The sequence below is a fragment of the Antrostomus carolinensis genome, unplaced genomic scaffold (genome assembly GCF_000700745.2).
Source record: "Antrostomus carolinensis isolate BGI_N321 unplaced genomic scaffold, ASM70074v2 scaffold42906, whole genome shotgun sequence".
Taxonomy (NCBI): domain Eukaryota; kingdom Metazoa; phylum Chordata; class Aves; order Caprimulgiformes; family Caprimulgidae; genus Antrostomus; species Antrostomus carolinensis.
The window spans coordinates 13572-29132 of NW_010323356.1; the positions used below are offsets into that span (position 1 = coordinate 13572).

Here is a 15561-nt window from a genome sequence, read left to right on the forward strand (position 1 = left end):
GTAACCAAGCGTACATACGGACACAGATGTATTCATACTCTGAAGACAGGCAGTCGCTAACGTCCCGAGAAGCCAGACCACTGTTACCAGTGTAACAGAGCTGACAGGAGCTGTGAACAGCCTGGGATCGGCTTTAGGATGTTCATGGAAGAGCAACACCCTATGAGCAGCTACAGGCAGTACCCCAGAGCCCTGAGTAGCAGCATCTGCTCTGAATGTGACAAACCTCTTCTGCGTCACCCACTCGCCCACTGTTCCAGTGCAGTGTGGCAGCTGAGGCCCAGCCCTCCTCCCAGGGCTCAGCTCCTGCCAACGCCATGGTGACCAGCAGCAAGACGGGCTCTGCTGCGAGACCAAGCAGCTCACCAGCACCCTGAGGGATCTGATCATCTCTTTTTGGACTTTACTGCAAAAAAATAAAGATGCCGGGGAGCAAAGTGTGTAGGCTACCCATGGGAAACCTTCAGCGTTTGGTTTTCTTTAAGCACCCAGACATGGTCCCTTCCCATCGATGGTGAGGGGCACAGGGGCACGTTACCTCAAAGCGTTTCTCTGGTCACAGGTTTAGCCCAGTGGTGTCGGCAGCCACGCTCCAAGTACAGCCTCAGCCAGCAGTCATTATGGCTTTGCCCGTTTACGTTGCCTCTTGGCATTAAGCCACTGCAGGAAACTACCATCAGCCACGGCCCTTGCAGAGAAGCTTTTCTTTCTTTTTTTTTTGATGACTTTGCAAGAACAGCAACTGTTGACCCATCTGCTATTTCAGTAACTGCTGCCTACAGGAGCTCACCAGCAACTGCTCCTGCGCTGCCCGCTGCCTCTCACAACAACGCGTGGGCGGCTCTGTACCAACTAGGAGCAAGTTTTCAAGCGGAGAAGGTCCTTGTATTTGTCTGTTCTTACTCCTGTCATCAAAGCACTCGAACTTCAACAAGCCCTGGTAATACCGATACGTGCAGCTGCGTTCCTCACCGTAGCCCTGTCACACTCATGTATAACTCTCACATGGGAAAAAAATATTTAAATTCTTTGTGCTCATTTTCTGTGCAAAAGTGATCTATTTAACGTAATCATTTTTAGTTAACCATTTCTTAAAATATTCAAAATGTCAATATGATCATTCTCAAGTGAAAAATAAACTCAGGCCTTTTCCTATTGTAACGCTTCTGGAGGCTTTGAGTTTTAGTTCTAGCTGGAGAGCAAACTAAACCCACCCACCCATCTGCTCCTACTGCGACTGCCTGCGGTGTGCCGAAGGGACGACTCCTCCTGTCATTAAAGGGAACGTCCGACCTTCCCTCTGACACAGCTGAGGGAGTTTTCTTCTGTACAAACACCAAAAACCACATAAGGATGCTTTACAAAGTATTTTTCCAGGTTCTCTCCTAAATTATTGTGACAGAATTCATTTGATAGAGGACAGGTTATTTTTTTATAGACCCCATCACCTGTGCTGTGCCACAGCAGTCGGGTGCGGGCAGCAGTTACCTTTGGGATGACTCGATTTCCGGAGCTTGTCCCGTCGGTGTCTGCCCGCAAAGTTCCCGCTGCGGTAACAGAATGAAACGCCCGGGAGATGCGGAGCGGCTGGAGCTCAGCGCGGCCAGACCCGCCAGCGCCACCTACCGACTGATGAGGTTTTACACACGCAGGGACAAGCCTGACGGCGACACCGGTCATTTAGGGCTCAGCTTTTCATGGCATGTGACCATATTCTGGTGGATATTTTTTAACCTTATTTTTAACATTTAAATTGCTCCATTCTCTAACCGATGAATTTGCTCTGATCACAACCATGACACAAGCACATGACACAACCGTTGACCGCTGTATGCGTTTTCTGTTAGCTGAACACTGTACACACAGTCAGTCCTACCCCAGTGAGTTCTGTATTGCAAACAAAAAATATATATTTTGTAAATTCCGTATTTTTAAATGAACAGCATTAAACCCCAAATTTAATTTTAAATTCAAGGGAGTTTTAAATGGACAAATGAATAAAGAATTACTAAAAGACTTCTAAATAAGGAACCTTTCAATTGCATAAGACAACAGAGATAAGGAAGGAAGTTCCTCAGGGATTCTATGAAAGCTTTAAAGACAAAACTGAGTTCAAATTAAAAACACATTCAGACCACTGCCTACGAATGTCATTGTACCAGGATACTTCAGAATTCTAAACCCCAACTCTCTGAAAATAAAACCATGCCACCACAAAGCCTTTGAGAGCAATTTTTATTAGGGTAGCAGAATGGAATTGCAGAAAGCCTAGACCAGTACTCCTGGGTGTAGTTTCACCAGTACGTTGTTTTTATTTTGGATATTAAACTGCATGTGTAGAATTCAGCATGGCTTAGGGAACCAGAGAGAACAAGAGCTTGATTTCCTGAGTTAACATAGGATTTCGTACTTTCACTTTTTTCTCCTCAGACTCCAACCACACAGTACAGTATTTGATCTCTTTTTTCAGAGTGCTGCCTACAAACAAAAGCCATCACTTAGGTTACAAACCTTGTAGTTTAGAAATTGAACTATGAAGAACACACCAAGAGAACTGATAGCAATGTGTCTTCTACGTGACCTCTGCAGATGAAATCGGAATAGCTGGTGTAGCGCTGCCATAGGCCTGCGGGAATCGGCTGGAGTTCCTGGAATGACACAGCCCTTCCAGTGGCCTCCAAGTCACACCGAGATAAACGCTGTCTCTGACCCGAGAGGCTCACAACCAGACAGTGCCATTCAGTGGTAACGAGAGCAGCAAACTAGTGCTACAGTTTTGTTTTAAATAAAATTTAGAGAATGGCAAGTTTCCGTGCCAACAGACATGATCAAAAGGTACAGTGACTCACGTGATATAGAGTTACACACTTCAGTTTGACAGATAATTTGGCATTATTTTATTACGAATCCGAGTGAGCGTGAATGGAACAAAATCAGTACCAACTTTCTGCAAATGAAGACACAAAGCTGTGAAAATTTGGTAATAGACAGTGCTCTCACAAGCATTAGGAAATGCAAGTTTCCATAAATAAGGTGAATGTGGTTTAACTTTATTTACCTGCCAAAGAATCTGTCTAAGAACACTTAAAACATAAAATTTCTTAGCTCCCTACCTTATAAAAAAAAAAAAATTACTTTCAACAGAGGTGAGGTACTGGGCTGTCATTGTTTACACTAAATGAGAAATGAAAGCCAGATGAGAGGGACGAATGGAGAAATAGCAACTATACAAGACATTAAAACCAAGAGTCCTACCGCTTGACACTCTAGTTCTGAAAGGCTGCAAAGGCAGAGGCTGTGGTAAAACTGAATTTAGGAGTACAGAACCATCTGGGTGCCAGGGATTTTCTACCTCAGCTTCCTGCTCCCAGATAGCTATGGATTTCTGGGACACACCTGTGCTCAGGAGCATACCCAGGTGTGACAGGTGGGAAGGAGATGGCAGTTTGATTGTATGGCAGTTTGACTGTGAGCTACGATCACACTTTAGATTGGGGAAAAAGACAGGAGAAAAGCAACAGAGACACAGCAAAGGGAGCTCAGTTCTGAACGAAAGGGCTTCCTTCAGCGTGCGTAGGTGTGCCCTGGAGCAACAGAACAGCTCTGCCTGATTAAGTTAGAATGATAGAATGATACTTGAAATCCTCATTAAATCATCTAACCTGTGTGCCTGCGGAGCACAGGGCAGCAGTGAAGCGCACTCGGTCACAGGTTATTGCTTAATCCTATTCTCATACCATTTTCATAACAACTGTACAGCAATTGGGCTGGGAAGCAGCAAGCGTGCCATCCCATAAAACACAGGTGCTTCTTCTGCATTCTGATGGAAAAAATGATCTAAGGTGACTACCAATGCTGTCAGATTTAGTACTTGAATTCAAAATTAACAATTCCAAAATACCAATTTTTAACTCAAAAACCAGTTTATCACTTTGGTACCTCTTGGTCCCCAATTTCTGGAACTCTGAAGCTGGTTGCACTGTTCTGTGCACGCTTCCCGAGCTACTCTGCATAGGTATTGAGAATAGAAGTGAAGGAGGTTTGTAATCACATTCCACTACTTGTTGGCTACAGGATTTTTTTTTCCAAAGTTTTCCAAAAGCAGGAAATCAGCCATATTTTAATTCAATGACGCACACAAAAACTTGGGTTTCCCCGTTTAATAAACATTTTGTGGTAACATCAGCCAGATTTACATAAGACCTGGACATTATTTCTGATTGTTTTTGTGGGGTTGGTTTGGTTTTTGTTTATTATGTTACAAACTGAAGTTGAGGGGAACTTGCAACAAGTCCCACAAAGCACAGTGCGACATTTAAAAAGAAAAGTAAACAAAACTGCCAAACACTCAATCATTTTCTGCCAGAACTGGGATATTTTTTCTAAGACATCAGTTTGGGGAGGGGGGGAATAAAATTCAACAAAGTATTAAATGAACTCAGGATAGTGGGGACTGCAAGGAAAAATAAGAAATGACAGCCACAACCTTTTCAATTTAAGGGCAGAATATAAGTCTAAGATATTTTTGATAAATTCTGACAAGAAAAAGAAAACAGCATACTTTAAAGTATATTGAAGCAGTGATTTTTAAACAAAGAAAGCAGAACTAGAACATCTTAAATTTTAATCCTTTCTTTACAGGTTACCTAGCCCACTTTTGATTAAGAAAACGGTAGAAAGTTAGTAACAGCCACAAGTTAACACCGAAAGGTGGCACTTGTCAATTTTCCATAGAGTCCTGCTTTACGGGGTGTCTCAAATGCACTGCTCCGATCTTCTAGCATACGTTGCTGACATCAATTGTGTCAGATTTTAGTCCACTGGTCGCTTTTCACCATATTTCTTTGTAAACTCTTCAGCGTTCTTACAGAATTTTTTACGGTCCTTAGAGTATTCTTCAGCTAGGTCAGCCCGAAGGGGATGCTCAGGCTGTGGATCATTCACCAGAGCTATGAGGGACTGGATTACTGTCAAAAGAAGTATAAATACCGTCAGAGACTAAGATGGTTAATTTTTAAAAATCAAAATGTAAGCAAAATTCCCCAGTAAGAAAAGAGCTTTAACTGCATTTAAATACATCCCCATAAATCTATGGTCTTTTCAAAAGCAGAGCATGAATAAGCTATAGCAATATGCCAAGATTTAGTTCAATGACCGTGAATGAACACCAGAAAATCGTATTTGTGAACAAAATCAATGTGAATAGAGACCAAAATGCACTACAAATTATTGCCCATGTAACTGGCATCCTGAAATACTCTCCTATGGCTGAGAAAGAAACTAACACCTGTCGCAGTGATGCAGTTGTAACCGGGCCTGCTTTCAGAAACCATTTTCTCAGCTTTATTTTTCTGTGACTCTTACTTCCCCTATAAACAGCAGCCAGTCCTTCTCCTTATTGTAAACTGCCAAAGACATCCTCTAGCAGATGCACCGGGCAAACACATGCAGAAGAAGTGCAAGATGCTTTTCACCCCACTGTTTACAGCCCTTTCATTGATGTTCCCCTGTCACTTTCAAAGGAAACGTCATTCTTCAAATAACTGAGCCGTACTCGATGGTTACGCAGTGAACCTCGCACACTACAGTGACATTTATTGTTACATCTTCCTCACACTCCTTCTCACAGCCACTTGAAGCTTGAGAGGTCACAGCAATGGGGAGTTCTCATATCCACCTACTCGAAGGTATATGTGTAACTGGGCAAATCTACAGACAGCGGGCACACAGAAGAGCGTTTCACTGTGTGACAATATTCATAATATTCCATTTGAGGTAAGCTTGGGCTACTCAGAGTAATACAAAGCAGCACCCCAAGAGTTTCTAGAGCAAGTATAACAAACTCTGTTACCTTTGTGCATTGCACACTAGAGCCAGCTGCCTCCTCCTGAGCTCCCACACAACACTGACACCTCCACCAGAGAGTTCCACAACTCAGCTACGAGTTGCATGAAAAGCCAGTCTATCGTTTGTTCTGAAACTGCTACTTCACAGTTCAACTGGATTCTCCCCAATTTTGCAATGCAAGTTCTTCCAATACTTATCACTACAGTAGGTGCTAGATTACCAGAATGGCTTCTTTCAGAGCATCAGTCTTTCCATACTCATACTCCTCTCCACCCTCTCCCAACAGGAATGGGGAACATGCCTCAAAATCCAGAGGAATACACTCATCACTATTGCTAAGCAGGAACGTTTCTTACCACAAGTCAGAGCTTAAACTGAACAAACCATCTAAGAAATATAGAAACGATATTAGCTTACATCACAGTAACTCACCAGTCCTGGACTTAGGACAACTGCCATCATATTAATGACTACTTATGAAACTAGCAGCAATACTGCACGTGGCAATCCCTTTTCACTCAGTGAAACATTACAGACAAAGCGTTGCTGTGTTAAAGAGGTTATTTAACACACAAGCCAGAAAAAATTAGGATTGTCGCAACAAGAGTTGCCTCAATATCCACAGCATTTTAAAACTACACTGTCAAACAGCCTGTTTTAATGTTAAACAAATTACTGATGAGTAGAGCAGTAAGATGCACATTTGGTACATGAAAGGCAAGTTAGTGATTTACAATGAACCTAATTCTGCTTTCTTGACACCCGATATAATCAATCAATCACTTTGATAATAATGTTGCATTATTTCCTTGAGAAAGGCCCAAGCAGCAATCAGACTGAAGTTTATTTTTCAGTGCAGAAGAGTTCTGGGGAAAAAGGAATAGACACCTAAGCAGGGCTTACAACAACATCGCTGCAGCTTCACACAACTATGTACTAACAACAGACATTGAGACTAAAACAACTTCTTGAAGAGTTAGACAACTTAAAGACCACAAAACAGCAGAAACTGAGAGATCTGCAGTATTTTGGTACCTGGGGTTTGTTCCAAATTCTGACTTTAGCATAGTTTTTATTCACTCTCTCAGATGAAAAGGGAATTGCTGCTTTTCAGGGAGACACTATTTCCTGCAGGCAAATGATTGCTTCAATAGTTCCAACTAATGGCAACTTGCATTTCAAGCTAGGCAGAGACAAGTCGTTCCTTTGCTCAACTAGAGAAGGCTCATAAGATTAAGACAACTGCTGAGGTGTTAACAGAAGCCTTCTACACATTGTTTCCATTCTATCTCTCCCAAGGATCTTTGTCCTGTATAATCTGGGATAAATCAACAACAAATCGCAAGATCTGCACTGACCTATTTGAGTTTAACAGGTTCTTTTCGCTGCCACCTCCGCTTTCCCTGCTTGATCTTTACAAAAGAACTAGAGGAATCTTCCTATTTTGTCTTTGGGGCAAGATCAGGCAAACTGTAAGTAGTTTTATTAGCATACAGAAATACACAGGAAAAAGAAATCTAAAGTACAGCATTGTTTACTATGAGGAACACAGTTCAAGTGAAAACAACCTTAAAGCAGAGTCTGGAAGAAGGAAATACTTTCTCCAACAGAACAAGACACTCCAGTGTCACTGAAGCTCCTGCACTGGACTAAACTGCTGCTCATTTGAATTTATATTGTTAAAAATTACACAGTTTTTGCAAGGATGTTTGCTCAGTTGATATGTACAATAATAAATGCCTAATATCCAACTAATCATTACCTGCCAGAAAACATGGAATTTTCACCCCAACAACTAATGGAAGCAGTAACAGAAAAAACCTACTTAGATCCCACTCTCAGTCTGCCACAGAACTTGATGAAACCTTTTTCCTTAAAATATTGACATTCTTATCCAAAGACACTTCACACAGTAAGCCTTCGCAGCAGCAACCTTTTAAGAACTAAGAGTTGATTTGTTTTACAATTTCAGGTTTTGTTTATGACTCCCTGGATATTTCAAACTGTATGTTCAAATCACTGAACCACATGGCAAAGATTATAAAATAAACAAAGCCTTGAGGTTTTAGACCCTTTCTTTCAAACATCCAGGAAGGTAGTGAACAGCTCTGGATTCTAAAGTCACTGCTAAAAAAGAAACACAGAATAACCCCCACACAAACAACCACCAGAATTTTAAAGTATGCCGAGGTCACTACCTTAATAAACTCTTCAGTCATTAAGAGTTTAGTGGTTTCCTGGAGGTGGACATGCCACACATCACTGTCATTACCTTATGCTCCAATTACAACATGAGATTCCAAGAGAGTTACACACCGTGCTCACAACATGTGATTCAAGACACAAACCTTACGACGACAAATACACCACACAAGCAGTGACCTAGAGGCTTTAAACACAATACAAAGTTTCTCGATATCCAGTTCTTTCTCCACATGGAGTCCTACCTTGGTCAGTTTTGGTTGCTGGCTTCCAGTTTTCAGCACTAATTACTGGCAGACAAACCTGCCCCTTTTCATCGATGTTAGGGTGATAGATCTTTGTTTTAAATGTAATCTTAGGGGGTTTGAATGGATATTCTGCTGGGAAGTTGATTTCGATTCTGAAGGCTCCTTTATCATACGGAGGATTGTCCTGCAACAAGAAGGCAGAATGTCAACAATATGGCATATTCTAATGGATACAGTTAAGAAAAAGCACGCTGCAGGCTCTGATCTATCAAATGAACTCTTTTAAAGGCACTTTCTTCCAACATATACTGCCATGTCTACGTGTCAGGAAATACCAAAACCCATGTGGTAAGAGAGAGGCAACACCACCTCTGCAACATTTGTATTCACCCTGGAAAAAGCAGATTACCGTTGTTCTGAAGCTGGCTGGCATTTCTACGAGTAAGAAAGAATCCAATCCCATTTACTCCAACCTCAAGGTCCTAGCTAATAAGTAGTTTTATTCCCAACTTTGTATTACAAAAAATATTGTAAACCTTTTCCAAGATACAAACAGGAAGCTTGATGAGGAAAAATGGTTTCTCTAAACCTGGTTATTTTACATGTCTCACAACATGGTGGTATGAACAGCAAAGCAATCTGATTTGTCAGATTTCCCTATATGTTCTGAGAATGTTTTTGTGCTGACTACACAAAAATCTGCTGAGCATTCATTGGTACTAAAGATAGATATTCACTGCGTCTGCTGATGAGAACATTCTGAATTTGTATGCAGTTTTAGCACCCACTCTTAGATCATTTTTGAAGGAACATGATGAAAGAATTGTGAAGTAAGCAAAGGCGTTCTTCATGCTGAAACAGAAAACACAATGTCCAGATTCTCATTTAGAAAACCTGTGAGACTATTGATACTGCTTCAAATACTAACTGCAGAAGAGAGGCAGAAGAAAAAAATAAACCATTGCCACATTTAAAGCTTATGAAAATACCATTCTGCACTGAAAACAGTAACTGTGGCATGAAGCCTTTCCAAATACTCTGGGAACAAGAATCAAAGGATAAGAGTTTCCAGTTGGTGTAAAGTATAATCACACACATTCTCCACTGGCAACCAGACCATTCCCTGTAATCAAACCTGCTCCAGAAGCTAAAAAATGTTTACCAAAATTTGGGGGTGGGGAGTGTTGAATAATATTTTAATACAACAGAAAACATTTAATTTTAGTTTCATCCATATGGAGAAGTCTGGTTGTGCATTTCTAGGAAATGCAGCACAATTTTTGCAGTCAAGAAAAGAAGTAACAAGAGTGGCTTTAAAATCACTTTATAACCAAGCAATTCCAAAAGCTTTGGAAGTTTAACAAATAACTTGGTGGTGGTGGTGACAACTTAAGCAGTTAGTGCCCTCTCCCTCCCAGCTCATTTGTTCTTACCTCCATCACACGCTATAATTTGTGAGGCTGTTCAGTGAACTGATACAGGAACTGACCTGGCTTAAAAATGCCCATTTTCTGCTTGGCTGTCAGTGGGAACAGTTCTTCACTCACCAATACACTAAACTAAGAAGGCACGTAAAGGATTGCTAATGTTTTAAATAGGCAACACACAGAATATTCAAGCAGTTGATTTCCAATAATTTGTTATATTTCTTTTGACACTGACAAGGGAGAGTGTCAGAATTATAAATACTAAACACAAACAACAAACACAGCTCACATTCACCTGGAGTGTTTTCACTCTGAAATGAAATTCATGGTACACCAACAGTACCTCTTGCAAGAGCAAGGAGCCTGGGGTAGACAGTCTTGTTCTGATGTTGAAATCAAACAAACAGTGGTACCTTGTCAACATACAGTACCTCAACTATCTTATTCTACAGTTTGGAATGGGAAAAAGTTGACAAGTTGCCTTTAATCTGCTTCTCAACTGACCAAACACCCTTAAAACCTAACAGTTTATCTGAAGAACAAAATACATTACATACACAAAACCCTTTTAAAGCAGTACCTTTCACAGCAATTCTGTAACAACACTGCTACAAATATTCACCTTTGTATTTCACACCTTCATTAAGAAGCTGACCAAAATAATGCCTACTTGTAGAGTTTAATGATCAGTAACTGTTAGACCTACTGAAGTATGAGCAATAAGTCTTTAAAGCCTAAGCAAGAACATTTTCTCAAATGGAAACAGCACGTAAAATTTCAAAAGCAAAAATTCAGCAAAAAGGTTAAACTTGCAACTGGTTTGTATATTATATTTCTAGGCCATCAACTCCAGCATTGCAATAGGTAAAAAAATTATGCTAAGACTAAAGCATTTTGTATAGCATATCCTCAAAATAACCATACTACCCTTTAAACATACACAACACTTTAATAATTACTAAAAGAAATACAATTTCATTACAAAATTCCCTCTTAACTATACCAGTAGTGAATTTAAGGAATTTCCCTTACAACATGGCACATTATAAATCAAAAGGCACATGTATGCAGCACAGTTCACTGCAACAATATTTAAACACTTGCGATGTTGTGAACCTTTGCAAAACAAACACTAAGCTCATACTCTGGTGAGCAGACACTGATAAAAATAGATGCTATACACCACATAGTGCTGATTTTCATAGGAATAAACAAACATTTGGGTGTTTTGCTTTATTAGTCATATTTACCAACCTTATACTGCTTTAAAGCATTATCAAAGCAGTAAACTGTTAGACACAAGCCACAAATATCAAGAGTGTCTTATTAAAACATATTGTTACTCAGCTCTGTCAAGTTTTACTGTCAGATCCTGCTTTATTTGTAAAAGTAGCCTCAACCACTCGAAGGAACTACTTGCAGGAATATCACCAAACAGTAAACTAAATGTATTCTACAGTATTTAAAGTGCAGAGGCCTGGCCATTATCTCAGCCTGTGGGACCTGTATTTGGGAATGGTCTCCAACTAACAAAGCAGAGAAACTGCTGAAGAGGCGTTTCAAAATCTTACAAAAAGACAGATTTACTCTGGTTGGGAGACCTTCTCAGTAGCACCCAAGGAAAAGCAGAACTGATGCCCTAGTGGCTCAGCCTCTACTGCTGCAGACTTCCAAGGAGCTCATGTAACAAAGGGAGCATAGGACATGGCAGTGGAAAATAAAGGAGGTGAAAATCCAAGTGACTTCAACATACTAGATTTTCTGCTTTCCCATTAGTAACAAATCCCTCTCTATTGACTCATACAGTGGTTATCTACTTCTATTAAACATTCCCTTAAAAGACAGTAGTGTTTTATAAAATTTAAGTAGGGTTTTTTTGGCACTAATTAATACCCGAAGAAGCTGTTTTAAAGAGCTCAATTACGAAAATCCAATCCTTTTCCTTGTATCAAACTTTTTCTAATAAGCAATTTTATCCTAGAAATAAATCTAGTTTGTTAAAATAATCTGAAGTAGTAAATAAAATATTTCATACCCCAGGATTTTTCCTATGATAATGCAGATTTTGTACTTTTAGCTTAACATAATAAACTACAAACTTCATTTGCTTCTCCTTTCCAACACCTCTCCCAAGTAAGCCAGTCCCATCACTGAGTCTGCAGCCCTCGCCAGCTGTGGCCACGTGTGGGACCAGGCCTACAATTATGAAGCATCCATGGAGGTACAGATCAGAGAAGTCTAGAACACCTTTCCATTGTATGGATTTTTCTTCACACTAGCTGTAAAAAACAACTACTAACATTATCAGACTTTGATAAAACAAAACACAGAAGACGCTCAAATAAAATGAGTCAGGAAGATTACACTATCTGCCCAAGATTACACAAGATGTCTGAAGAGAGACACGAGTTAAACCCAGGACCACACTTCACCACCCAGAGCACGTTTAAGATGCTGCACTATAATCTATATAAATGACTAGCTTCTGCATAAACCTGCAACTCAAAGCCAGGCTTTAATGAGAGAGTCTTCTCAGGGTGCAAAAATTATCTAACGGCCACCAGCAGGATTACTAAACTGTGGATTTGTGAGATACAAGTGATCCTCATTGTATTTTAAAGCTCATTAGAATAAGGAGTAGTCTGTACTCACAGGAACAATAAGCCCTTGCCAGGTCAATAAATTAGCTTCATCAACCTGGATATTACGGAAGTTTTTCATTCCACATTTGCGGATTTCTTCAAGCTCCTGAAAAGCAAGCAAAATGTAAAAAGTTAATAACAGTGTTAAGCAAGATGCTCCTATTTATTTTTCAAAATGCTTAGAGGTCAATGTGGGTTTCTTCAGTGTTAAAGAAGCTTGAGGTTTTAGCAGTGGCAACCTACACAAATTAAGAAAGAAAACGTTGCACCTGTGAGAAGTAAAATCCCTGTGACAAGGTATTAAAAACCATTTATTTTTATATATCAGGAAAATATAAAAATGTCTTGTTATTAACATCATTACAGACACAATGAAATAGAAGTATTAAAAAATGTATTTTAAAATATTTTTATATCTCAAATGCAAATCAGTGCCTTTGGTAACAGACTATTGATAACTCTGCGAAGCACAGAAATAAGGTGCACCTTAGGACTTGTCTGAAGGAAAACAGTGATTTGGAAGAATTATTTCATAACAGTTTTAAACACAGATAAAGTCACCAAACAGCCCAATTATTTTACCTAAAAACCAGCAAATTCCTGCATTACCAACTTAAATTGATATAAACCCAGAAAAATAGCAATCTAAGCCAACTAGCCTTATTTAGACCAATAACTTGAGAGGATACTTTAGCTCTGTTTTGTACCTCAAAGTTAACAGTACATATTAAGATACCTCTCTTTACAGCTGTATCACTCCTAAACAAGGTCTCTTTCTGCATCAATCACCAGTCAAACCATTTTTGATCAGTTAGTGATCCAGTTATCACCAAAACAAGTATTTAGGCATTTATATATTTAAAATTATCTGTAAGTCCTAGTGTAGAAACTGTTTCCTGGAGTATTTAATGAGACTGAAAAAGAACCATCTCAAGGTTCTACTTTTTTCCATAACTATAACACCTTTTGCTGTTTAATTCAGGAGTTTCCTCTTTAAAGATAATTTAACTGAATTCAAATTCGCAACTCATCCACACTGAACTACAAAACTTTCCCAGTGCTTTCAAAACTGAAGCATATGCCTCTGTGTCTACATAGGTTAGGAAAAATGTTGCTTATACAGCAACATGGGCTCACTCACTCTGCCAGCACACAGCTCTTCACTGGGTCCTAGGGTATTTACAAAACTAGACTGTATATTATGATAAAAACACCAACTACAAGCAAAGGCACTATACACTGAAAAACAAAAAAGATCAGTTCTCCTGGTACAAGTGCCATACTGGCCAGTTTGGTTCCCTCTCACCACCAAACAGCTCTCTCCATCTGAGATGAAACCTTTCTGCATCTGACTGGCAGAGATTTAATACATGCAGTAATCTCTTGCATAAACTTAGCACCATGAGAAAATGCAAACCCAAAGGGAAAATGAGATTTAAATGCACATGAAACAAGAATCACATTACAGCTGCACATCAGAAGATGAACACTTACGTTCCCACCCAGTGCACTTCAGAAAGCAAGAGTATACTCAGAATACAGAAGTTTAACCTTGGAGTCTTGGATATTGAATTGATGGCCAAGACAATCTTCAGGGCGCTAAACCCAACTATTTAGTGTAGACCTGTGGATTAATCCCAGTTCCACTGCTGCTAGATTTATGCAATATCATAGACAGTTTGGGCTTTTTTTTTTTTTAAAAAAAAAAAAAAAAAGGTAAGAGGATGATCCTGTTTCCTTAGAGTGGGAAAACATACAAAAACCATACAAAAATAATCCCAAGAAGCACATTTAAAGGGATACAGAGCAAACCAAGATACTAAAAATAACCTCTATTATTGCAGCTATAAGAGATCCTTTAGGATGACTGAAGCTGCAGATCCACAGCGTGCCGTACCGCTGCCTCTGAACGCTCCATGCACAAGGCAGCAGCTCAGGGAAGCCTGACTGACACCAGACTGACTCTTCCCTGCCAGGGTCAGGGGAGTAACTCCCTCAGCACAGCGCTGTGAGCAGCTCGCTCTCTACACCTACGGAGCTGTGAAGTCCTGGCAAACCGCTGCTCCACAGCATGTAAAAGGGATAAATCCCATTCCACACCAGATGTAAGGCATCAAACATTAGAACAAAATAAGCTAATTAACCAGTATGTGTTTAAGCATGAATAAACATGCATCACAAATGCCTTCACTCTAAAACAAGGAAATGAAAATGGGTTTAGACAATTTTCTAGTTATTATGTTAAAAACATTATACATACGACAGAAATCTCCCCCGTAACATCCCAGTGGGAGCGCAGCTTCCCTGCAGCAGCTTTTATCACAGGTTCAGATAACAGCATTACACTGCTTCTGGCCCAGAGAACAATTGCCCAGACACAGAAAAGGGAGGACTATGACTCTGTAATTCAGGTATGTTATTAAACTAATACAACAAATTAGAAACGCATGGCTTCACATTACTGGAAAATTAAACATCTACATTTTATAATTTGATTCAGGTTAAAAAAAATGGATGCTGAATTAAGAAATGCAAGAATCCAGTAGAGAGATCATTATAAAATTGCAAAACTTTGTATGAAAGCACAGAAAAATAATAATAAAAAAATTTAAAAAAGCGCCAATTGTTCCCCATTTTCCCACCACATAAGAGAGGGAATTCAAGAGCCTAGAAGACATTAAAGAACTAACAGAAAATTATTCAGGACATCTTCCTCTTTAAACTGACCACATGAAGCCTTTGCAGGAATTAACTTAAATTAAAAAAGTTGTAAATTACTGCAGTGTATCAGGACTATATCCTGTGCTCCTCTTGCTGTTGCCTTGGGTCCTGAGGTCGTAATGACGACCAAGAAAGGGATAGATGGGGACAAACCAGGCAATTCTCTTCCTCACACACAGGCATGACTGCCAAGGTCAGAGAATCAAGCCAACCCTAAAGAGGACTGGTCTGAACTATGTGCTCCAGACAGGTTCCAATTTATAAGAAAAATTACTTTTCTTATACTAGAATCGTTTTAACATTTCATATGTCACTCCAGATTAATCAATTCCATGTTAGATTTATTTCCAAATAGTTTGGTTATGTGGCGTTTCTTTGTTTTTGTTTTTCCCCACAAATACAATGTAACAGCATACTCGCAAATCAAGCTTTTAGGGTTTTTGCGTCTAAAGCATCAGGAGTGGTAAGAGACTC

At 39.7% G+C, this 15561-nt stretch overlaps 1 protein-coding gene across 1 annotated transcript in view; it reads right to left on the reverse strand.

Annotated features, from left to right (window-relative positions):
• Nucleotides 1-4145: 4145 nt before the first annotated feature.
• The window catches only part of UBE2L3 (ubiquitin conjugating enzyme E2 L3), a 16290-nt gene continuing 4874 nt past the window's right edge, over nucleotides 4146-15561 (reverse strand). The window contains exons 2-4 of the mRNA XM_010170557.2: nucleotides 12377-12472; nucleotides 8295-8481; nucleotides 4146-4967 (exon numbers count right to left, since the gene is read on the reverse strand). Of these exons, the coding sequence (XP_010168859.2) occupies nucleotides 4813-4967; nucleotides 8295-8481; nucleotides 12377-12472 (438 nt within the window). The 3' untranslated portion in view covers nucleotides 4146-4812. The remainder of the gene's footprint in view (nucleotides 4968-8294; nucleotides 8482-12376; nucleotides 12473-15561) is intronic.